Source organism: Phallusia mammillata, chromosome 5 (assembly GCF_965637545.1).
Source record: "Phallusia mammillata chromosome 5, kaPhaMamm4.hap1.1, whole genome shotgun sequence".
Taxonomy (NCBI): domain Eukaryota; kingdom Metazoa; phylum Chordata; class Ascidiacea; order Phlebobranchia; family Ascidiidae; genus Phallusia; species Phallusia mammillata.
Window position 1 is genome coordinate 21,924,284 of NC_137256.1, and position 23,125 is coordinate 21,947,408.

The window sequence follows — 23,125 nt, forward strand, 5'->3', positions numbered from 1 at the left end:
TCGAAGTCATGCGAAAACCAAAAAAAAAATTGTTCTTGCTTGTGTGAGCGTTGAAACCTTCAGGTCATTTCCCCGGTCCTGGGTTGTCGGGGACTTTCTGGCGCTACTTGTTTGAAAAGCTATTTATATAAGGCCACGACTGTACAGAAGTCATTTGCTGATAAATAAGTTCTTGTTAGTCGTTGTTTAGTTGAACACGATTACCTTTTAGTCCAGGGAACCTTTAAAGCGATGCGTGCCAATCTGCTTGTTATCTCCATGTGGTAATGGCTTCGCGTGCCAACATTTTTCTAAGTAATAGTGGTTTATGCTAGCCGATATCAGCAGTAAACAGAAGACAGACAGATTTGGCGTGTTGAGTAGATTTTAAGGTTATTGATTATAAGCAAATAAAAACACGTAATATAACAGTTTAAATCAGTACTTTACTTTAAACATCTGAATGGTTTAGCGTGCCATGAAACGTTACCTCGATTGCTATCCTCGTCACGCGTATCAGGGTTACCGACCCCTTTTCTAGTCGTTTAGCGGTGCAGAGTTGGAAGGGTCTGACTTGTGAGAGTTTTTTTGAGGGGCGAAAATAGTCGCACAACATACTGAATACAAGGAGGGCCAAGCAAAAGCAAGAGATCTACTAACAAAATAAAATGTTGTATAACACTACAAGAATTCTGTTTGATTCTCATTGAACCAATAACTTGGACACACATATAAACATAGCGGATTGTTCAAGCTTGCGTGAGCGTTAAAAGCTTAAGGTCATTTCCTTGGTTCCTGGGTTGAGGGGAATTTTATTGCGCCACCACTTCAACACCCTTTTATAGCAATATTTATAGGGCCGCAGCTGTATAGAAATCACTTGATGTGGCTCTTCAGGCAAGAAGTTCATACTTGGTGTTAAAAGTTAACTTTTAGGTAGAAATTGGTGGAATTAAAAGTTAGCACTTTTTAGGTAGAAATTACAAAGGTTTTAAGAGATGTCAGTTGATAACCAGTTTGATGGCTGCAACTTTGATGGGGAAACTACCCTCCACAGCAACAATGGAGATGTAAACATGTATAAAGTACCAGGTAGTTACCTAAGTTGATCCTAAGTAGGTCAGTGTTTTAAAACAGCACATGCAGTATCTATAGTAAATAATTGTAAGACAGGCCACTTTTTTCGGGTTTAAAGTTTGATAAAGGGACATAGATGGGGATGATTTCACACCCAGAGATATTTGCGTAGTAATTTCACATTAGCAAATTTTACTTTCGGGCCGGATTTCGAGCTTTAGCAGTTTTGTGTTCGGGTCCGCATTGTGGTATTAAACAACTTTGTATTGCATTCGAAATGCGAATTTGGGCCAGCAGCTCTACAGTGATATTTTGGGTATGAAAGTCTGCTTTGGAAACCTATGTGCTTTTCAACACAAGCGCGCATAGAAACACAATCAAATTCTAATCAACAGGAAAACATAATTTGATCTTTTTTATTATCTGCCTTCAGTACACTAAGGCTTAACGTGCAGTCTGTCAAAATGCCGGGTGGTGTACACCTGAATATGAAAGACAATAAGTTTGATGGCCAAACCAATTTTAATGCATCCGACGGCGACATGAATGTGTATCACGGAAAAGGTGTGTTTCTTTAAGGCAATTGTTTGGGTTTGGTAAAACGAGCTCAAATAACGCTTGTTACCTCGCAATACTACCCTAACACTTCGCATACAGGCGAGACCACTTTTTTAATTTTGTATTACAGTGGATAAAAGACACCACGGGGACAATTATTCAATGCCAAACGCACAAATTACAGGAAATGTTGGACCACATGGAACTGCTAACTTTGGCCATAGTAAGTTGTTCTGATATAGTAATTAGGCGTACGCTAGCAAAATCGAGCCTCTGGTGGGGTTCGAACCCAACATTACATAATCATCTAAAAAATTGGTCAAAATTTATTGTTTGCAGTTGATCAAAGTCGGCGAAGGGGCGACTTCAATATGCAGAATGCACAATTTTCTGGCGGCAACCCTAACTTTGGATCAGGGACTGTAAACGTTGACACCGGTGAGTTGCTTGGATAGCTCATTTGTTTCAAATTCGAATGAAAAAATCTGAGACCATTTACCCCCACACAGGAGCAAACAAAAGCCGAAATGAGCAAAAAATTGTAATGGACAATGCGAACGTTTCCGACTCAATAGTAGGTGTGCAAGGCACAGTTTCTGTCACAAAAAGTAAGAGTGAATTTGGTAAATTTGAATTACAAAAATTTTGTTGGTTTATTTTCGTTTGTTCGTTTGTTGCTATGAAATTGCTTGTTTGTGTGTAGACGAAACAGCATCACCCAAACAGCCACCAGCTCGTGACAGGCAGCCTGCTAAAACGCCATCACGCCCATCAGCGACTTCTGAAAAGCCCGCAAAGCGCAAAAGGTACCAGTAAGTGTTGTATATCGCATCAATGCATAACATTGTATTTACTTATAAAGTATACGATTATGTTTAGCTGCAAATGCAACAATTGTGGAGAGATAGAAACAGAAGGGAAATGTTGCAAGAGAGATGTCAAGGCTTTGCAAAAGATGGTAATAAGTTCTTTGGAATGCATTACGGATGATCCTGCTTTTGATCTGTGCCTTAACCCATACGCTCTGGCTAAAACCTACAAACGAAACAAACTGGCGAACACTGCTGAAGGTTTTTCTCAGGCAGAGTAAGTGCGTGTTAACATCATAGATCGTATAGCTGCACCAGCATGTATGATAAAGGGTCACAGTCAGTGATGGGATTCAGCCGGTTCGCACCGGCTCTATAGAACCGTCTCACGAAATTTTATGAGATCAGCAAACCGGTTAGCATTACTAGGTTACTGTCATAGGACGTTTTGTAACAAAACCGGCCGAAAAATAGGACTTTTGTAGTAATACCGGCTGAAAAAAATTTGAATCCCGCCACTGGTCACAGTGTTTATATAGATCATGGGTGTTTATAGATCAAAATACCATACACGAACCCATGTACTTATACACGTGCCCATGTCAAAATGGCGTAACAATCTTGTATTTAGGGTTTCCGACCTCTGTTTTAAGAAATTCATTTTAATGATGTGGGTAAAACTGCATTTGGTAACAAAAAAGCACCAAACTCGGGTTTTAACGTTGCAATGCACACATGAAGTACGTAATCAAGTAGCAAAACCTTAGAGGAAAGTCGCTCTTTGCAAACACATTGAGTATTTCCCGGCAGGAAGTAGGAAAATCTATACGCTCAGGGATTTTGATTGTTAAATCAGGGATTTAGAAATCAAAAGACAACGACCAAAACCAATCAATTTACCAAAGCCTATTAAGTTACAAAAAAATGAAGGTATGTTTTGATGTAGAAAGTACAAACTTGCCGCCAAGCACGAATATTTGGAATTTGTGAAAGAGGATGATGACGATGATGACGTCGATGATGATGACGTAGTGCCATCTTGTGTCCAGAAAGCTATTGACGAGAAATTTCTTGGGGAAGATAAAACCCTACCAGAGTTGAAATAAAGGGTATAAGATACCAAACTAACAGTATTTGGAATCCCATTTGACTTTAATTGTATCAATGTAAGCTGTAAAAAGTTTTGGCGTTAAAACTATTGGGTAAAACAATACGAGTTATTGCCGGGTACGTACAGCATCTTTCGTCTATTCGACATAATCAGATACTTTTGCATCATATCCCTGTAGCACCTACACCTTCGTGTTATTGACTGTCCTCGGGACACCCAGGTCTGCCTACCGGATTACAGGAAAAGTTCCGGGGAGCCGCTTTGGTGTTTCCGTTTAGGCGGGTTTCATATGATGGCTAGCAGAACCTGCTTATATGATTTCATATGATGGCTAGCAGAACCAAGAACCTGGGTTCTACTACCGTCATATGCAGCCTGACTGGTTTGTTTTAACCAAGGGTTTTAACGCCAAGTATAAGCGGAAACTGTAATCCCAAAGATACTTTGCTGTAATATGGTATGAACCGATAATAACAATGTGGGTTTTAACAATGTAAATCGTTTTGAGGTGTCTTATATTTTTACGTGATACGAGACATGTGTCTTATGTCAAAATGTACAAAGTACGTTTAATAAATTTGCAATATATATGTGTATCTTGTGCTCTCGGGCGCGTATCTAGATTTTTAAGAAACATATTTCTCAGTGTAAAATACTTGACTGACTACATGACAAAACATTGGACAGACTTAACAGTCATAAAGCTACGTTTTACCAGTTTTCGTGTAAGGAACTATTGCGACACAATGTATAAACAAATGTCCATTATACATACGGCATAAACAACTCCTAAAGCGTCACAGTTAAATAAGGCCTATATATCAAAGCCTTGTAACGTGATGCCTTTGTGTTTTAAAACGCCTTGAAAATGGCGCAATCGTATTCACCTGTGACGTTGCGAAGTCATGTGAAATTGTCAGACGATGCAAGCTACAAAACATGATTGTCACATGTTGAAAAGACGTCACACTATAATTAAATGAAACGCTGTATATTACGCTTTCTACAACATTGAGCCAAAGCGTTCATTTCAGGGACGGTACAATCTTAGAAAGTGTTATAAATACAACTCAATTTTTAGGGCTTGCGTGGATCAAGTGCCCAAAATACGACTGAATAACTTGACCCGTCAAACCTATGTTGAAATTACCCCTTGCAATAAATTTAGCAATTTTATTATCATTATGTTTTAATTACTGGTAGATTAATTTTAGTGTGGGATGACGTTTTTACTAAATGACTAATATCAATGCTAGGTAGACTGCCCCGTATTTATTTGCATTGAAGTTCTGGCTAGGCTCTAGTCTAAATGCTTTAAAACAGAAGTTACGGTTCCCATTTTCACCCCACCAAGCGAGCAAACACTTGCTTCAAATATAACAGACGCCCCTTATGAAAACAGTGGATTGAATGCAAATTCTGTTGCACAACAACTACGGAATCATACTGCTTTATTAAATTTCGAAAGAGGAACTAAAAAAACAATTGTTCTTGCTTGTGTGAGCATTGAAACCTTCAGGTCATTTCCGCGGTCCTGGGTTGTCGGGGACTTTCTGGCGCTACTTGTTTGAAAATCTATTTATACAAGGCCACGACTGTATAGGAGTCATTTGCTGATAATTAAGTTTTTGTTTGTCGTTGTTTAGTTGAAAACGAAATGAATCAACCACATTTGTTTACAGTTTCTTCGTTTTTGTTTTTGAAAACAATTTTAGGTAGAAATAACAAAGTTTCAAAAGATGTCGGTTAATAACAGCTGCGACGATAGCAAATTTTCAGGAAATACTTCAATCAACAGCAACACGGGAAATGTTTATGAGCATAAATCATCAGGTAAAGTTTTTAGTCCAGGGAACCTTTAAAGCGAGGCGTGCAATCCACTTGTTATCTCCATGTGGTAATGGCTTCGCGTGCCACCATTTTTCTGAGTAATAGTGATTTGTGCTAGCCGATATCAATAAGAAACAGAAAGCAGACAGACGTGTGCATGTAAGCTGGAGTTTTTAAATGACAAACAACCGAATACAAGCAATTTAAAAATTAGTAGTTTACTATATATGTAAATCGTTCGGCGTGCCATGAAACATTACTTTGAGTGCCATCCTCGGCACGCTTGGAGTTGGACCCGTGTTCTGGTCATTTAGCGGTGCAGAGTTATAAGAGAGAGTTGTGAACTTGTGAGAGTCCACATTTAGAAAAATTAGACTTGCCAACACTCGGCACATATCTCGGCGCAGTTTGATGTCCAAACCAGTTTTGATTCAGCTGATGGTGCAAGGTGTGTTTGAAAAGCACATTTTTGGTTGACTTGGAATTCGAGTTCAATTAGCACTAGTTTTGTTGGTTAACAAGACAGTAAGTAACGTGTCACAACCACGTTATTCAAAGAATTGGAACCAAAATGGCGTCAGATTTCAGGCCCATACCTAGTCTGCTTTATTTATCTGAATCCAGACTCGACTCAAATTACAACTCTGAATAAGCCAATGTTGTCTGAAAACGTTGCTGTTTAAAAAAGACAATGAACCAATGTAACTGACAATGCGTGCGATGGTTGCGGTGGTTTATTAAGCGTGAAGCGTGTGGTGGTTTAACGATTTTCTACACAGCCTTAAATTTGTCAGTGTTAGGCTCTTAATTTCTTTTGTCAGATGTTCTGACTTTGACTAACTGAGCTTTAGACTACAATAGCTTACACCTAAATTGAATTCAGCAATCTTGATTCTATTTGAAAAAGGCGAAATTTATTTATTTTAAATTCGTAAGCTTGAATGACATAATGTTTTTCATAAACTTGAATCAATAAGCATACGGTTCATTAGAGTCTTCATCACCAAGCAACGAACTGCTGGGAGATTCTAGTTGAAAGTATACTTGTACTTAATTTGTCGCTCTTAAACCTAAATTCTTAGAAGTAATGGAATGATTTGTACATAACTTAACAGTTTGTGGACATAGTTATGTAGTTTTATAAATCGTTATGTTTTACGCCTTTGGTGGTTGGTTTTGGAAATAAACAAAGTAGTCAGTTGTTAGCTTAACGAACAAACTATTGGATTTTGTGCGTTACACATTAACCAGCAAGCCAAATTTATTACACTAAATATCAGTTTAACGGTAGGTTGGTATTTGTCGACTAACTACAACGCATTGATCAGGTTCAGTGTTTTATGTACATACTTGTAAAAGACAGTTGTTCAATTTAGTATTAACCACCTTGCAGTAAAATTTGTCAATATTGGTTGCAGAACAACCCAAGGTGTTAAAAGATTTTTTTGTCATCACAATGGCGGAAGCCGCAAATGTATTTGAAATAGACTTGCAAGTTTTGTATATCTCCCTCAATGGCCCAGCGGCCGTTTTCGCAACAAGTGCCTCTTTTGGGATCGCTGGTTATGTTACTTACAAAGTGGTCAACACTAAGCAATATATGAGAGCAATACTGCAACCGTTTCAAGATCTTGCTGGTATAATTCGAGCATGGGGAGGGGGAAGCCTTGTGATAGAAGTTGTGGCTGAAAATAATGACGTGGCAAAACAGATAAGGGAGGGCTGTAGGTCGGGCAAAATTTTGAGGAAAATCAACGACAATCTTGAAGAATACAAAGAAAAGTTCAAAGAAGATGTCGGTTGTTTTGAAAAGGGAGAAATCCGCAAGGAAGAGCCGCTTCCAATGTCGCCGGAAGAATGGACCCAAGCCAAAATTCAATATCAGGTCAAAATCGAAAAAATAATGAATAGTAAGTTAAACACAGTTTGATTTTAGAAAGCTTGCATCGAATTATCGATATGAGATCTTTTGTCAAAAACATAACTGTAAAAAAGAGCCAAAACGTGTGTGGTTGGAAATTTTAAAAATCTCAGTTTTGCTATTGCTCTTGGGGGCACCGCTATGTTGTGACTTGTGTAATTTTAGCTTGTTAAAGACTGCGCCTAGTAAGTTTAGCCTTGCAACGGCTCGCATTTGCAGTGGTCTGAACTCGCAAGAGACAAGCGTGTGCAGTCAGTTAAAGTAGAATTCCACTACAAATAACTTCAGTTGTCTTAACATACATTTCCTCGTGCTCTGATGTCCCTTATTGTTCAATTTTCGACCAGATTTTACTATTTTTGCTGCCAAAACGTTTCGGGCGTTTTTTTGCAGGAGTTTTACATGGTTTTCAAAGTTATTTGCTTTTTTGCAAAATGGAGTAAGCGTAATTTACCATGCATGGATGTGAACATGTGGTTCTAATTTTTTGCTAATAAAACAAAAAACCTGTTTAAAGAAATGTTTCACCCAAATGTGTTGGGTTAGATCGTATTTGCTGGTAACTAATAAGATCGAAATATAAGAGATTGGAGTAACAATCTGCAAAACAATACTTAGGCACGTGCGGAAATCTGCATGTCGCGATACGTATTTTGAGAATTTGTGTTTAAGCGCATTTTCAATGTAATGGTTTACCTATTTTATATTGCAGTGGATCAAAGTCACCAAGGGGACAGTTTTTCAATGCCACGCGCAAAAATTACGGGAACCGTGGGATCACACGGAACTACTAACATTGGGAGCTGTAAGTAGCTAAGCTTTAAAGTTTGTTTAGTTAGCAAATTAAACTAAATTTTAACCTATTTTTGATCATGTGTAGTGGACAAGATTCGACATAAACAGAGCATGAAAATGAGAGACACAAAACTGACTGGTTCTTTGTTTGGAGTGCAAGGCTCAGTACACATCACAGGGGGTAAGCCTAAACTTTCTAAACTTCGTTTTGCGAATATCACCTGGGTAGTGGTTTTCAACATTTTTTTGTCGTGCGGCTCATTTTAGCAACACAATATAAATGACGACACCCCCTCTAAAAACTTTTTCTTCATTTTTTTCACACTAACTAGATTACGGTTGGTCTATACCGCGCTGTGGCAGTTTCGTAGCCAATTATCTTTTGCATAGTCACGTAGCAAAGCATTTAATTTTTATTGAAATAGCCATAATGCGACCTAAACCAATGCCCATGTAAAACACAAGTTGTTTAACCAATTGTTACGCAATAAAGCCTATGGAGCCATTTTATGGCTAAAATTATGTCCAAAATAAACCACAAAATTTTCTGATTTTTTTCAAACTGGAGATCTTAAACGCAAATTTGATTCGCCAAATGGACGAAAATTTGGGGTCTAACGTTTCAGCGAAATATTGCATGTTAAATTGCTATTATTCATGCAAATTTTCCTGCAATTTTTTTTATGTAAACTTCAAATATTTTCAATTAGCGTGCATTATCACACTTAAATCTTAGAATCAAATTGGTGTTAAATCCCACCAGTTAGCAGAAACCAGACGATTTGTGTGTTTACCCGCTGTATTATTTTGGACACAAAATGGCGTTTATAAGGCTGTGTAGGTGAATCACCGTGTTACTTTTCACATGGCCCTCTTAAAACAGGTTAGGAGCGAAATATCGAAAATTATAAGTCTAAGATTACTGCTTAAAATATGTTACTTTTTATTGTTAACAAATATTTATTTTATTGTTTATGATATAAAAGATGAAAACCACTGGTGCAGTGAAAACAATATAGACTATAAACACATATATGTTTATGTGCCTAGGGCTAGCACAAGCCGACCCTGTCCACGATGACCAATCCACTCAACGTTCGTTACGCTCAGCGGCAACACAAGAGACTCGAAAACGGAAAATGTACGAGGAAGTATACGATATTTGTATGCATGTATACGCATGTTTTTGTTAATCATGTATAAAAACCTTATTTAGTCCATCGACAGCAGCAGAGAGCCCAAAACGAAAACGTTATCAGTGAGTTTCCAATGCCTATTTATATATATACTGCTTGTGTTGACTAACAAACGCAATTGATGTATTGAGGTGTGAATGTAAACACTGTGATGGAGAAACTGAAGGTGTGTGCTGCAACGACGAATTAATGGCTTTGAAGATGATGAAAAAATATCAAAAAGCTTTGGATTGTATTACTCTGCATTCTGGATTTGAACCCATTTGTCTTCATCCGTACGGGCTATCCAACAGATATATCCAAGATGGTACCACTGCTAAACTTTCCCAGTCGGAGTGAGTATATATTCGAAGTTATGCCACATTGTCCTAAGTTAAACTCCAAACATGGCAAAAACTTAAGGCACGTAAGCTTAACCAAGGCTTTACGTTAGTGCTTGTCTGCCAGTATGGTCCAAGAAGGCAATTTATACCCATTTGTGGCTCAAACAAGATGTGGTTAGGCATTTATTAGTGTGAGTGCAACAAACTGGAGAGTAGCAGTATAGCTATTTTATCCTGCTGTATGGCTAATTTGTGCCACCGTCTGCACTGACCTGAGAAGTCGAAACCGCGTGTACTGTACTGTCTGTAGCAAACTCATTATGTATCGGAATATTGCTTTTAAAAGGAGTAGACTTTTTTCTATTACTAAGACACATACATCAGCACATTAGGATGTTATAGACCAGGGATGGGGAACCTTTTTGTTTATAAAGGCCACCAAACGATTTATCGACACTCGTGTAGGCCGCATAGACTATTTCCCAGGTCAAGGACAGTGATGTTCAAATTTTTGACTTACAAAATGGTCATTTAGCTATTTCCTCGTAGTTTACGGTCCAAGCTAATTAAAATTCCTCACTACATTTTCATCTTCACTACAACATTCAGGATTTATTTAACCTAGAAATTGCTGAACCTGAAGTTTTTGGTAGTCCTATGGAAAAAATCGCTTTATGTGCCACTATGGGACCATTGGTCTTGTTTGAAAACCGCTGCCCTGGAACTAATAAAATATAGTAATGTGGAATGAAGCCAAAAAAACGTTTCTGTCTATTTTTTTTCAGCGCCTGGTGCAGTCTGTTATATCAACATCCTAAAAATGTATTTTGCTATCGAAGACCGCACTTAGTGCCCTAAAAGGCCACATATGTCCTTTAGGCCGCAGGTTCCCCCACCCTTGTTATAGAGGTTTAGGTAAGGCATGGGAAAAAGCTTAAGAAACCCTGTTGCAATGAAGTAAATATATATATATATAAGTTGTATATATGTTGCACTAAAGTAAATATACATAAAACAGGGACTGTTATTTGATGCAGGAAATTTAAACTCACTGCTCGTAAAGAATACTTGAATTGGGTGAAGTCGGATAAGGTGCCGTCGTGTGTCCAGAAAGCGATCGACGAGAAATTTCCGGATTCGTTCGGTCAAGATGGCACCCAACCAACACTGGAATAAAGAGTATGGGCATAACTTATCCATTTGCTAAAATAGCAAAATATCCAACTAAGTTGTTAACAGAAATTTCGCTAATTTGCATATTCGCGCTTGGTGTCTATTACAAAATGCATTTGAAAACGGAACTAATGATTTGAATAGGCGAAAGATACTTTTTTACGTAATACTCACTAGTTTCGTTTTAACCAAAAGTTTAAGGCCCATCAATTTTACCACTTTAAAGTAACAAACGGTGATCGCCAGTTACCCTGCTCTTATGTTGAACAATACTTTTGAAATTATGTTTTTGAAATGCAAAAATATCTTCGCTGAATTGTTGTATTTTCTTGTGATTGTTTAGTACAATTGTGTAGATGTGTGATTTTTCATGAAGCAAAATATACTCCAGGTAACCTTACTTTAAAGAGTGGAGCTAAATCCGATAACTTTATAGTGGCAATATGTTTTGTGCCAAGTGCATCTTGTGTCGGCTCGAGGACACCTATTTGGGATTAGTTTCACAAAAAATATTTCTCTCTAAAAAGCGTTTTGAGTCCGCTTTTATACCTAAGTAATGTTTTTCAATTCCTGCTGTAACCTTCAAGTTAAATAGTGCAGCTCATGACACCCGGACACTGGGGGCGCCATGCAGTGCAATAGTGACGCAAAACGATATCAACCACTGCGACATCCAGATTTTAAACATTAAGAAATGTTTAAACCACGATTTCACTTTTGTCGTAAACTGCAATAAACGTCCGGATTTCGTGTCTGGGCGGTTGTAAGTTGCTTTTATTTGAGCAACAAACGCTACCACGGTAATCAATTGTCCAAAAACAAGGGCCTTTTGACCAGTGGCGTAGCCAGGGAGGGGCCAAAGGGGCCATGGCCCCTCCCAAATATTTAAAGTTGAATACTGAGAAACTTTGATTTAGTGTAGTTTTGTCCCTCATCATTGTGGTGTCGTCTTTCAACTATCAAAGGAAAATATAAATTAACAAAAATGACTGTTGTCTTTTTATGTTTATGCAGACATGGAATAAATCAATAAAGCGTTTGGCTGTCCCGTCGAACCAAAGTTGGCAAGTCACGTGTTTAGTAAAAGCACGTCTTACGCCGAGCATTAGCAAAAAGTTGTATTAGACAGAAAACTATTTGCCCCCCCCCCCCTCCCCAAATTTTCGTCTGCCTACGCCACTGCTTTTGACATTCTACATCTGCCACCTGTAATATACGAGCAACTGGCGACTTAATTAAAAAAAATCCCCGGGTTGATGCCTTTAGGTGAATCACCTGGGTTTTTTCGTTTGTTTTTGCTGCGAGGACTCAATATGTGCTTAGTGTTTGCGTCATTGCACTGTGTTCTGGTTCTAGTACGGACAGCCAAACCATCGAAAAGACGAGTTAACTTTAATCTTTTGCTGTTACGGAAGAAGTTTTAATTATGTTTCCGATCATCCAGCAAGGTACAATAGGCGATAAACGTGTGTGTTAAAACAGAAACAGACATTTGTTGTTTTACAGGGTTTTTGAAATGGAAATTCAAACTGAAATTTACGGAGTTTTGACCGATTGCCAAAATTGTATAAATCCCTGCAATATCGGCTTTTCAATACTGTACATAATTTACGTCTGCATATGCCCTCACATAAAATGAAGATGTCGTGTTTTCTTGTATACATGTTTCATTCACTGAAATGTAAGATATGAAATAAAAAATAAAGTTGTGTTTCGCAAAGTTATTGGTGTCATAGGTATACGTGAAATATATCTTAGCTTATGTTTTTTGGAGTTAACTTCTACTTTGTATCAGAGGGAAATGAAAATGTGTAAAATTTTAAGTGAAAGGTTAGGACCATAATGATGCACCAAAGTTCTGTTATTCGAAATATTTCGGTACAAGTTAAGATTAATGAGCTAAAGGTTAAAGTGTTATCTGAAAAAGACCACATTGAGTTTTCGGACTGTCTGTGTTTGACAAATTTCGTCTTGATCAATCTATCTATCAATCTTATTGTTGTTTTATGGTTCGTAAATTTAATAACATTTTTTTTTAAAGTGACAGGAGTCGTACTTGGTCCCGAAAGTTTAATACGATAAAATGACATTACAGTACAAAAGTGACCTATAGTGTGATGTTAGCCCCTAATAAACCCCGTTTTATTTCAAGTAAAGAATGACCCCAATCCGAAAAGTCTGTTCCGGTTAGAATCGCTTTACCCAAAACAATTTGGTACATAAAAAATACGTGCGCGGTCGGCGCGGGATTTACTTCTGAATAAAGGTTTGACATAATTACAAATCCAAAAAGTTAACAATAAGGTTATAAACATGGCGTGCTTACCGGTCAAGAAATGCACATGTCACACAATGCACGACATGCAACAATTCACTGTCGAACAGCATAAATTTCCTATTCGTTACCTGAAAAACAAACATAACCGACCAGTTAATAAATACATGCGGCCTCCACAGGGTAACTTTTAGTCACTAATAAACACGAGGCAGCCTTGCGCACAAGTCTTGATACCAATAAACAATGCCAAGGTTGTGACATCACAAGCAACGATAGTGTGACAAACAATGTTTCAGATCCACAAACAAGTGAATCAAGGCTACTGGCGGGAAACATATAAAACATAAACGTATGTGCAATAGCCAAGAATGGAAAATATTTTCCTATAGTAAATAGGTCAATAAAAATCGTGCAGTACACATATATTTTGCTTAATGGCATCTTCAGTTCCTATAAAACCACACAATTAAACATCAATAAAAGAAGAATAAAATAATAGCGATGTAACAGTCACTGTCCTGACGTTTTTTGATTTGATTTTACAGTTACTTTTCATAACACGGGTTTACAAGATAACGTTTATTGCACTTGACTTTATATGATTTCTATAAAACTTCTGGCGCTAATATCAAATGTGACGTTTCAAAACGTCTTTAAAAACATACCAACCGAAATATATAAATCTTGATTATTGATACTTTTAAATTCTTTTAAACTTAACATTTAAAACTAAAAATCACATAATACAGGCAGAAGTACTGAAAACTTGCAACAGAAATCCTGACAAACGTAGACAAGAGAAACAAATGAAAAATATGACTAGTCACCAACTTACAGCAATTACAGCACCCTGAAAATAAACGGTAAATGCTTGAAATTTACTTTACACATGAGTTTATTAAGTCAATTTTTTAATGCAAAGTAATCAGAAACCTTTTCAGTATTTTGGTGATGTATTTTTAATGGGTCAGTAGTCACACAAAAAATGTGGTTTCTAGAATTTGTTTGTATTGAACACTGACAGAGACCATTAAAACATATAAACAGTTAAGGGTCACCTTTATTCAAATAAATGCATGTTTTTTTACGTTTTTGAGAGGTTTTTTAACATTTTGGTCAAGAAAGTATGCTTAAAAGTTTTCAAACTACTTCAGATTGTTTTGCAATATATAGTAATGTAGTACATTGGGACCAAGTTAGGCAGGGAAATTTTAACTCCAGTTCACAAAACTTGGAAAACAAACTGTGACAAATGGCATTGGTCCAAACCAAAGGTTAAGAATGAAGTGAAAGTAAATTACCTGGTGTGTAATAATAAGAATGTAATTTTGTGAGCCTTTTGCTGCAAATGTACAGTGCTCATTTTAAATACCAATCTTTTTCCAAGTGCTGGCATCAAGAAAAAATAAAGCCATCTTAAAAATCTACATGTAAAAGTCAAAATCTAAGCAATATGTTTGGTCTCTAATTGTATTGTTTGTGATGTAATTTGTACAAATGCATCCATTTTCAGGAAATAAATCTATACTCCAACTATGCAATAAATACTTTTTCCTGTGTTCAGGAAAAAAGAAAATGCAAGCACTACATGGAGATTGGATGATTATGCAATTATGTCACTGCAGGAAAAGGGACAATCTTTTTTACAAAATGGTAAGTACAAACTTATACAGTCAACATTTAATGCTATCACGCCCATCAGCGACTTCTGAAAAGCCAGCAAAGTGCAAAAGGTACCAGTAAGTGTTATATATCCATCAGTGCATAACATTGTTTTTACTTATAAAGTATATGATTATGTTTAGCTGTAAATGCAACAATTGTGGAGAGATAGAAACAGAAGGGAAATGTTGCAAGAGAGATGTCAAGGCTTTGCAAAAGATGATAATAAGTTGTTTGGAATGTGTTACGGATGATCCTGCTTTTGATATGTGCCTTAACCCATACGCTCTGGCAAAAACCTACAAACGAAACAAACTGGCGAACAAAGCTGAAGGTTTTTCTCAGGCAGAGTAAGTGCATGTTAACATCATGAATCGTATAGCTGCACCAGCATGTATGATAAAGGGTCACAGTCAGTGATGGGATTCAGCCGGTTCGCACCGGATCTATAGAACCGTCTCATGAAATTTTATGAGATCAGCAAACCGGTTAGCATTACTAGGTTACTGTCAAGGGACTTTTTGTAACAGAACCTGCCGAAAAAAGACTTTTGTAATGAAACCAGCTGAAAAAAATTTGAATCCCACCACTGGTCACAGTGTTTAGATATCATATGGGTTATGATTTGAGCTTATGGCACACTGACAAACTTCTTGTTCTCGTGGCACACTTTACAGCCTAAAAACACAAGAGGTGTTAAGGCAGGGGTCGGCAACCATTGAAATACCATACACGTGCCAATGTACTTACATGTGCCTAACAACCTTGTATTTAGGGTTTCCGACCTCTGTATTAAGAAATTTATTTTAATGTTGTGGGAAAAACTGCCTTTGGTAACAAAAAACACTTTAAACTCGGGTTATAACGTTACAAGATATACCTGGATTACGTAACCAAGTAGCAAAACCGTAAACGAAAGTCGCATTTTGCAACATTAAGTATTTCCTGGCAAGCAGTATGAGAATCCATATGCTACTAATTTGGAAATCTAAAGACAACGACCTAAACCAATCAAATTTGTTTTCCAATTTGTACCATAGCCTATTTATCCTAAGTTACAAAAAATGAATGTATGTTTTGATGCAGAAAGTACAAACTTGCCGCCAAGCACGAATATTTGGAATTTGTGAAAGAGGATGATGATGATGATGATGATGATGACGTAGTGCCATATTGTGTCCATAAAGCTATTGACGAGAAATTGCTTGGGGGAGATAAAACCCTACCAGAGTTGAAATAAAGGGTATAAGATACCAAAGTAGCAGTATTTGGAATCCCATTTGATTTTAACTGTATCATTGTTAGCTGTAAAAACTTTTGGCGTTAAAACTATTGGGTAAAACAATACGAGTTATTGCCGGGTAAGTACAGCATCTTTGGTCTATTCGACATAATCAGATACTTTTACATCATATCCCTGTAGCACCTACACCTTCGTGTTATTGACTGTCCTCGGGACACCCAGGTCTGCCTACCGGATTACAGGAAAAGTTCCGAGGAACCGTTTTGGTGTTTCCGTTTAGGCGGGTTTCATATGATGGCTAGCAGAACCTGCGGATTCTACTACCGTCATATGCAGCCTGACTGGTTTGTTTTAACCAAGGGTTTTAACGCCAAGTATAAGCGGAAACTGTAATCGCCCAAAGATACTTTGCTGTAATATGGTATGAACCGATAATAACAATGTTGATTTTAACAATGTAAATCGTTTTGAGGTGTCTTATATTTTTACGTGATACGAGACATGTGTCTTATGTCAAAATGTACAAAGTACGTTTAATAAATTTGCAATATGTCATGTGTATCTTGTGCTCTCGGGCGCGTATCTAGATTTTGAAGAAAAATATTTCTCAGTGTAAAATACTTGACTAAATACTTTATACATGACAAAACATTGGACAGACTTAACAGCGATAAAGCTACGTTTTACCAGTTTTCGTGTAAGGAACTATTGCGACGCAATGTAGAAACAAATGTCAATTATGCATACGGCATAAACAACTCCTGAACCGTCACAGTCGCAAAGGCGTGTATCAAAGCCTTGTAACTTGATGTCTTTGTGTTTTGATAGGCCTTGAAAATGGCGCAATTTTATTCACCAGTGACGTTGAGAAGTCTTGTGAAATTGTCAGATGATGTCAGCTTACACCTAAACCACGACTGTTACACTAATAAAATGAAATGCTATATATGACACTTTTTATAACACAGAGCCAAAACGTTTTAGTGTGGGATGACGTTTTTCTGACTGTTTGACTACATGACTAAGATCAATGCTGGGGTCAAAACATTTAGACGCCCCGTATTCATTTCCATTTAAGTTCTGGCAAGACTCCCTAATACTTCAAAACAGTAGTTACGGTTCCTCATTTTGCTTTTTGACCCCAGCAAGCGAGTAAACACTCAGGGACGGATGCAGAAACCTGGATTATCGCTAAGTCTTTGTGATCCGCGGATCAGAGTTTCATCCGAATTTGTAATCTTTGCAGATTTTTGCATAGCGATTGTCATTTCCACGTGGACAGGTTTCAGTGCGCTGCGCACATTTTAATGCAAAGTTAGAGAAGCCAGACGTGCACAAACATCGACAAACGCCCACATGGATTGCATCTAAATTATGTTGCACAACAACTACTGAGTCATACTTTATTGGATTTAGAATCAGGAACTAAGTTCGAGGTCGTCCTGTGGGCCGCTTCTCTTTTGGTTTTGCCAACAGAGATTGTTTGGGAAGCCTTTTCTGAGGCATTCTGGTAACATGCCAAACCATTTCAGCTGAGATCGTTCGATTTTGAGAAGTAGAGGATCGTCGCTCAGAGATTTGCGGATTTCGGAGCTACGTACTTTGTCAAGTAAAGTAACCCGTTCAACCCTACCCAATAACATCATTTCAGATGCTTGTAGTTGTGATCGCACCTTCTCGGTCATGATCCACGCCTCATGACCATAAGTGAGTATGGGAATGAAGATGGTTTTAAATACCGCCATTATCGCCTTCTTCGACAATTCTCGTTTCATGACAACCGAAAGCTGCAATGCCCACATCACAGTGCTTGCTTTTCCAGTTCTGACATCAATTTCGGTGTCTTGTCTCCCATCACTTGTAAATATGAGCCCAAGATATTTAAACTTCTCTTCCGGTTTCAGTGAAACTCCATCTACTTGTAAATCGCACTGATCAGGTTTTCTGGAAAGATGGAGTACCTCAGTTTTCCAAACCAAACCAAAACAACTGCCATGATCGTTGAAACCTTCAGGTTATTTCCCCGTTCCTGCGTTGTCGGGAAGTTACATGCGCCACCTGAAAAGCTATTTGTACAAGGCCACGACTGTATAGGAGTCATTTGCTGATAAAAGAAGTTTTTATTAGTCGTTGTTTAGTTGAAAACGAAAAGAATCAACCACATTTGTTTACAGTTCGTTCGTTTTTGTTTCTGAAAACAATTTTAGGTAGAAATAACAAAGTTTCGAAAGATGTCGGTTAATAACAGCTGTGACGATAGCAAATTTTCAGGAAATACTTCAGTCAACAGCAACACGGGAAATGTTTATGTGCATAAATCATCAGGTAAATTTTTTAGTCCAGGGAATGTTTAAAGCGAGGCGTGCCAATCCACTTGTTATATGTATGTGGGAATTGCTTCGCGTGCCACTATTTTTCTGAGCAATAGTGATATCAGTAATAAACAGGAAGCAGGCAGATGTGTACGTGTAGGCATCAGTGTTTTGATTCCATTTAAGTAAGGCGAAATATATTTATTTAAAACTGGTAAGCTTCAATGACATAATGTTTTTCATAATCTTGAATCAACAAGTCAGGCTCATTATAGTTTTCATCCACCAAGTAACGAGCTATAGGAGATTCCAGTTTTGAGTGGCAAGTACCAGTATTTAATTTATCGCTTTCAAATTTAAAGTTTTAAAAGTGGTTGAATGATTTGTACATAACTTAACAGTTTGTGGATATAGTTATGTTGTTTTATAAATCGTTATGTTTTACGCCTTTGGTGGTTGGTTTTGGAAATAAACAAGTAGTCAGTTGCTAGCTTAACTCTTTGATTTTGTACAAGTTGCATATTAACCAATAAGTCAAATTTAGTCAAATTTAGACTGGTTCAACGGTCTGTAATGAATTTGTCGACTAATGTCAATGCATCAGGCTTGTATAGTGTGTTTATTTGCAATACATATACTGTTTTGTAAAATACAGTTGTTCTACTTGTTATTAACTTATTTTTCAGTAAACCAGTAAACATTTCTTAATGCGTCTTGCAGAATAAACAAGAGTGTTAAAATACTTTTGTCATCACAATGTCTGACGTGGTTAACTCATTTGAATTAGATTTGTGTTGTTTGTCCATCTCCGTTGCTGGCCCAGCGGCCATTTTTGCGACAACCGCTTTATTTGGAATCGGGGGTTATGTTGCATACAAAGTGGTCAACAACGAGAAATATATGCTAGCAATACTTAAACCGTTTGAAGACCTTGGTGGTGTTATTCGAGACCTAAAAAAAGGAAGCCTTGTGATAGAAGTTGTGGCTGAAAATGATGAAGTGGCAAATCAAATAAAGGAGGGTTGTAGGTCGGGTAAAATTTGGAGGGATATTAACAACAATCTGGAAGAGTACAAAAAAACATTCAAACAAGATGCTGGTAGTTTTGAAAGCGGAAATATCGTTAAGGAAGAAAAGCTTGCAATGTCGCAAGAAGAATGGGCCGAAGCTAAAATCCAATATCGGGTCACAATCGAGAAAATGATAAAAAGTAAGTCAAAAAAGTTGTACCAATGAAAAATAATTAAAGCGGGTACGTGGAAACAAAGTGTCTGGTTTAGATTGAAAGAAAAATGTTAAAAAAGCTTCCGTTTTGCTTTGTTGTTAGCGTCACCGCATGTTGTAACTGTGCAACCTTAGACCAGTACGAGTCTGATCTGTAGCTATGGACTTAGTCAGGCAACAGCCGGGCCAAACGCCTGGGATATTAATAACAATATGTTTGATGGCAAAACCTGTTTAAATAGACCTGGAGGATACGTGAATGTCTTTAGACAAGGTTTTAGGGTAATGTTTTGATTGTAGAGTAAATTACATGCATTTGTTTAAAGAACATTTAACTTGGACGTGTTTGGTGATATGTGTTTTGTTGGTAGCAAATAACATCGAAATGGGGTTGTAGCATTGTCATTACAAAGTTGCAATTTGCAAAAGCAAAACGAAACCGACACGTCCGTAAATCTACCTGCCACGAAACGCATTTTAGGAATTTGTGTTTTAAGCGAATTTATGATGTAACGTTTAATTTTTTGCCATTACAGTGGATCAAAGTCACCATGGGGACAACATCACAATGACAAAAACAAAAAATACGGGAACCGTTGGATCCGGAACTACTACAATTGGGAGCAGTAAGTCGTTACAGTTCAAACAATTGTTTAGGTAGCGAATTTTGTTAAATTTTTAACTATACACAGTGGACAGTGAAGCCCACAGAAACAGATTAGCGAAATAAAAAACTCACATAAGCATGAAGTTAATCGGCAGTTGTTTTAAAACGAGCACAGCATCTAGTGTTGTATAGAATTGTAAGTTGGGTCTGCCTTTTCGGTTAAAGTTTAATTACAGGCCAAATTCAGGCCTTACCTACAGCAAAGCCGTTCGGACCTAAATTTTTGGCTTACAATTGTGTAGTGATGTCTTACACTTACAACACGCTTGGCAACACTATACGCAAATAAGCATAGTCGAATTCTAACAAAATAATGAATATTATAAACTCTTGCCTTCAGAACACAGCTAAACGGTTTTGTAATGTTCTGAATTTCTGTGTAGGTGTACAAATAAATCTGAAGGCCAATACGTTAAATACTGGAAAAATCTTTAAAAACCTGATTGGGCGATTTTTAAAATGATGAGTGAATTGTTTGTGTTGCAGTTGACCAAAGTCGGCGAAGAGGCGACTTCAATATGCAGCATGACAATTTTCTGGCGGCAATCCTATCTTTGGATCAGGGACTGTAAACGTTGACACCGGTGAGTTGCTTGAATAGCTCATTTGTTTCAAATTCGAACCAAAAAATCTGAGACCATTTACCCCCCACACAGGAGCAAACAAAAGCCGAAATGAGCAAAAAATTGTAATGGACAATGCAAACGTTTCCGACTCAATAGTAGGTGTGCAAGGCACAGTTTCTGTCACAAAAAGTAAGAGTGAATTTGTTAAATTTGAATTGCAAAACTTATGTTGGTTTATTTTCGTTTGTTCGTTTGTTGCTATGAAATTGCTTGCTTGTGTGTAGACCAAACAGCATCACCCAAACAGCCACCAGCTCGTGACAGGCAGCCTGCTAAAACGCCATCACGCCCATCAGCGACTTCTGAAAAGCCCGCAAAGCGCAAAAGGTACCAGTAAGTGTTATATATCGCATCAATTAATACCTAACATTGTTTTACTTACAAAATATACGATTATGTTTAGCTGCAAATGCAACAAATGTGCAGAGACCGTAACAGATGGTGTATGTTGCAAGAAAGATGTCAAGGCTTTGCAAAAGATGCAAACGAGTTCTTTGGAATGCATTATGGATCATCCTGGTTTTTATTTGTGTCTCGACCCATATGCTCTGGAAAAAACTTACAAACGAAACAAACGGGCAGGGCTTATCACCACTGAAGGTCTCTCTCAAGCAGAGTGAGTGTGTTAACATTATTGATGGTAGCTGTGCCAGCTTGTATGATAAAGGGGTACAGTTTGTTTGAAATCGGTGGTTCTGGTATGCATTTGTGGCACACTAACAAACTATTTGGTTTCAGCCTAAAAACAAGTATAATGTTAAAGCATGTGTCGGGAAAAAATACCATGTACTTGTTAAGTCAAAATTGCGTAACAACTTGTATTTATGGTTTCCGACCTCTGTTTTAACGAATTCATTTTACTTATGTGGGTAAAACTGATTTGGCAATAAAAAAGCATCAAACTCGGGTTCAAGCGTTACGAAGTACACCCGGAGTACTTAATCAAGCAGCAAGACCTTAAATGAAAGTCGCACTTTGCAAACACAGTATTTACCGACTGGAAATATAAGAATCTTTATGCCACTGATTTAGCAAACAAAAGAAAACACCCAAAACAAATCAAACTAATTTGTACCAAAGCCCATTTAGTCTACGTAACAAAAGTGTTTTTGGTGTTTTAATGTAGAAAGTACAAGCTCGCCGCCAAGCACGAATATTTGGAATTTGTGAACGATGATGAAGATGATGATGACGTAGTGCCATCTTGTGTACAGAGAGCTATTGACGAGAAATTTCATGGGGAAGATAGAACCCTACCAGAGTTAAAATAAAGGGTATAAGATACCCAACTAATCACAGTATTTGGAATCGTATTAGATTTTACTTGTATCAATGTAAGCAGTAAAAAAGTTTGGGTGTTAAAACTATTGGTTAAAACAATACGAGTTATTGCTGGCCGAGTACATCATCTTTCGCCTATTCGGCATAATCAGATCCCTATAAATCATGTGCAGCACCTCGCCGTCAATGACTGTCCTTGCGACACCCGGGTCCGCCTACCGGATCATAGAAAACATTGCCTTGGTGTTTCCTATTAGACGGGTTTCGTATGGCCAGCAGAACCATTTGGCGAAGATGGAAACCAACCAAAGTTGAAATAACAGGCTTATTTAAAATACCAAATAAATCGTAGTGGCTACAGGCCGTTTAGGCGGGTTTCAAATCATGGCCAGCAGAACCTGCGGGTTCTACCACCGTCATATGCAACCGGCTGTAGCCCGCAAGGTTCGTGCAGTCAGTTGCGATCCTACGGCAGAACACACCCATCACATTCCAAGCATTATACAAATAACAGGACATCACCCGACTCGAATCTTGTTTTCTGTGTGCTTGCTGTTTTACCAAAATGCTGATATGTCTCTAGAAGTGACAATGCAAATATATGAACTTGACTAAGATTTCATTTAAAAAGGGGAATGGTGTTCTCGAGCATGCGAAAGATACTGTTCTTTACTGGTCACTGATTGGTTTTGTTTTAACCAAGTGTTTTAACGCCAAGTATAAGCAGATACAGTAATCGTTGGTATATACTTTGCTGTAATGTTTAACAATGCTTTGTGAACCGGTAATAAAAATGTGGGTTTTAACAATACAATTCGTTTTGGGTTGTACTATATTTTTACGTGATATGTACCTTATGCTAAAAGGTGTGAACTGCGTTCGACAATTTTGTGAGCAATATGCTATGTGTATCTTGTGCTCTAGCGCGAGTATCTGGATGATTTTCGAGAATAATATTCCTCTGTGTAAAATATTTGTCTATTTTCTACCTTACTTGACAAAAAATTGGACAGACTTAACAGCGATAAAGCTACGTTTTACCAGTTTTCGTGTAAGGAAC

The 23,125-nt window shown here is 37.6% G+C and overlaps 3 protein-coding genes across 6 annotated transcripts; all 3 read left to right on the forward strand.

The window, feature by feature from the left end:
- The first annotated feature begins 1,957 nt into the window (after positions 1 to 1,957).
- Positions 1,958 to 4,111, forward strand: LOC145229955 (uncharacterized). The gene is made up of 5 exons (XM_080095297.1): positions 1,958 to 2,052; positions 2,124 to 2,222; positions 2,318 to 2,420; positions 2,494 to 2,700; positions 3,370 to 4,111. The coding sequence occupies exons 1-5, from the start codon at positions 1,986 to 1,988 to the stop codon at positions 3,527 to 3,529; spliced, it is 636 nt and encodes a 211-aa protein (XP_079951423.1). The 5' UTR covers positions 1,958 to 1,985; the 3' UTR covers positions 3,530 to 4,111.
- A 9,589-nt stretch (positions 4,112 to 13,700) lies between these two features.
- On the forward strand, positions 13,701 to 16,510 carry LOC145230674 (uncharacterized). 4 transcript variants are annotated; one of them, XM_080096174.1, is made up of 4 exons: positions 13,701 to 13,913; positions 14,615 to 14,789; positions 14,856 to 15,062; positions 15,799 to 16,510. In XM_080096174.1, the coding sequence occupies exons 2-4, from the start codon at positions 14,626 to 14,628 to the stop codon at positions 15,950 to 15,952; spliced, it is 525 nt and encodes a 174-aa protein (XP_079952300.1). In that variant the 5' UTR covers positions 13,701 to 13,913; positions 14,615 to 14,625; the 3' UTR covers positions 15,953 to 16,510. The 4 variants fall into 4 exon arrangements, with proteins under 4 accessions (XP_079952300.1, XP_079952298.1, XP_079952299.1 ...); XM_080096172.1 differs by lacking the exon at positions 13,701 to 13,913 and adding an exon at positions 13,967 to 14,324; XM_080096173.1 differs by lacking the exon at positions 13,701 to 13,913 and adding an exon at positions 13,967 to 14,324 and having other exon boundaries at positions 14,615 to 14,783.
- A 4,180-nt stretch (positions 16,511 to 20,690) lies between these two features.
- Positions 20,691 to 22,879, forward strand: LOC145229830 (uncharacterized). The gene is made up of 5 exons (XM_080095158.1): positions 20,691 to 20,742; positions 20,815 to 20,913; positions 21,009 to 21,111; positions 21,188 to 21,400; positions 21,911 to 22,879. The coding sequence occupies exons 2-5, from the start codon at positions 20,850 to 20,852 to the stop codon at positions 22,053 to 22,055; spliced, it is 525 nt and encodes a 174-aa protein (XP_079951284.1). The 5' UTR covers positions 20,691 to 20,742; positions 20,815 to 20,849; the 3' UTR covers positions 22,056 to 22,879.
- The last annotated feature ends 246 nt before the right edge of the window (positions 22,880 to 23,125 follow it).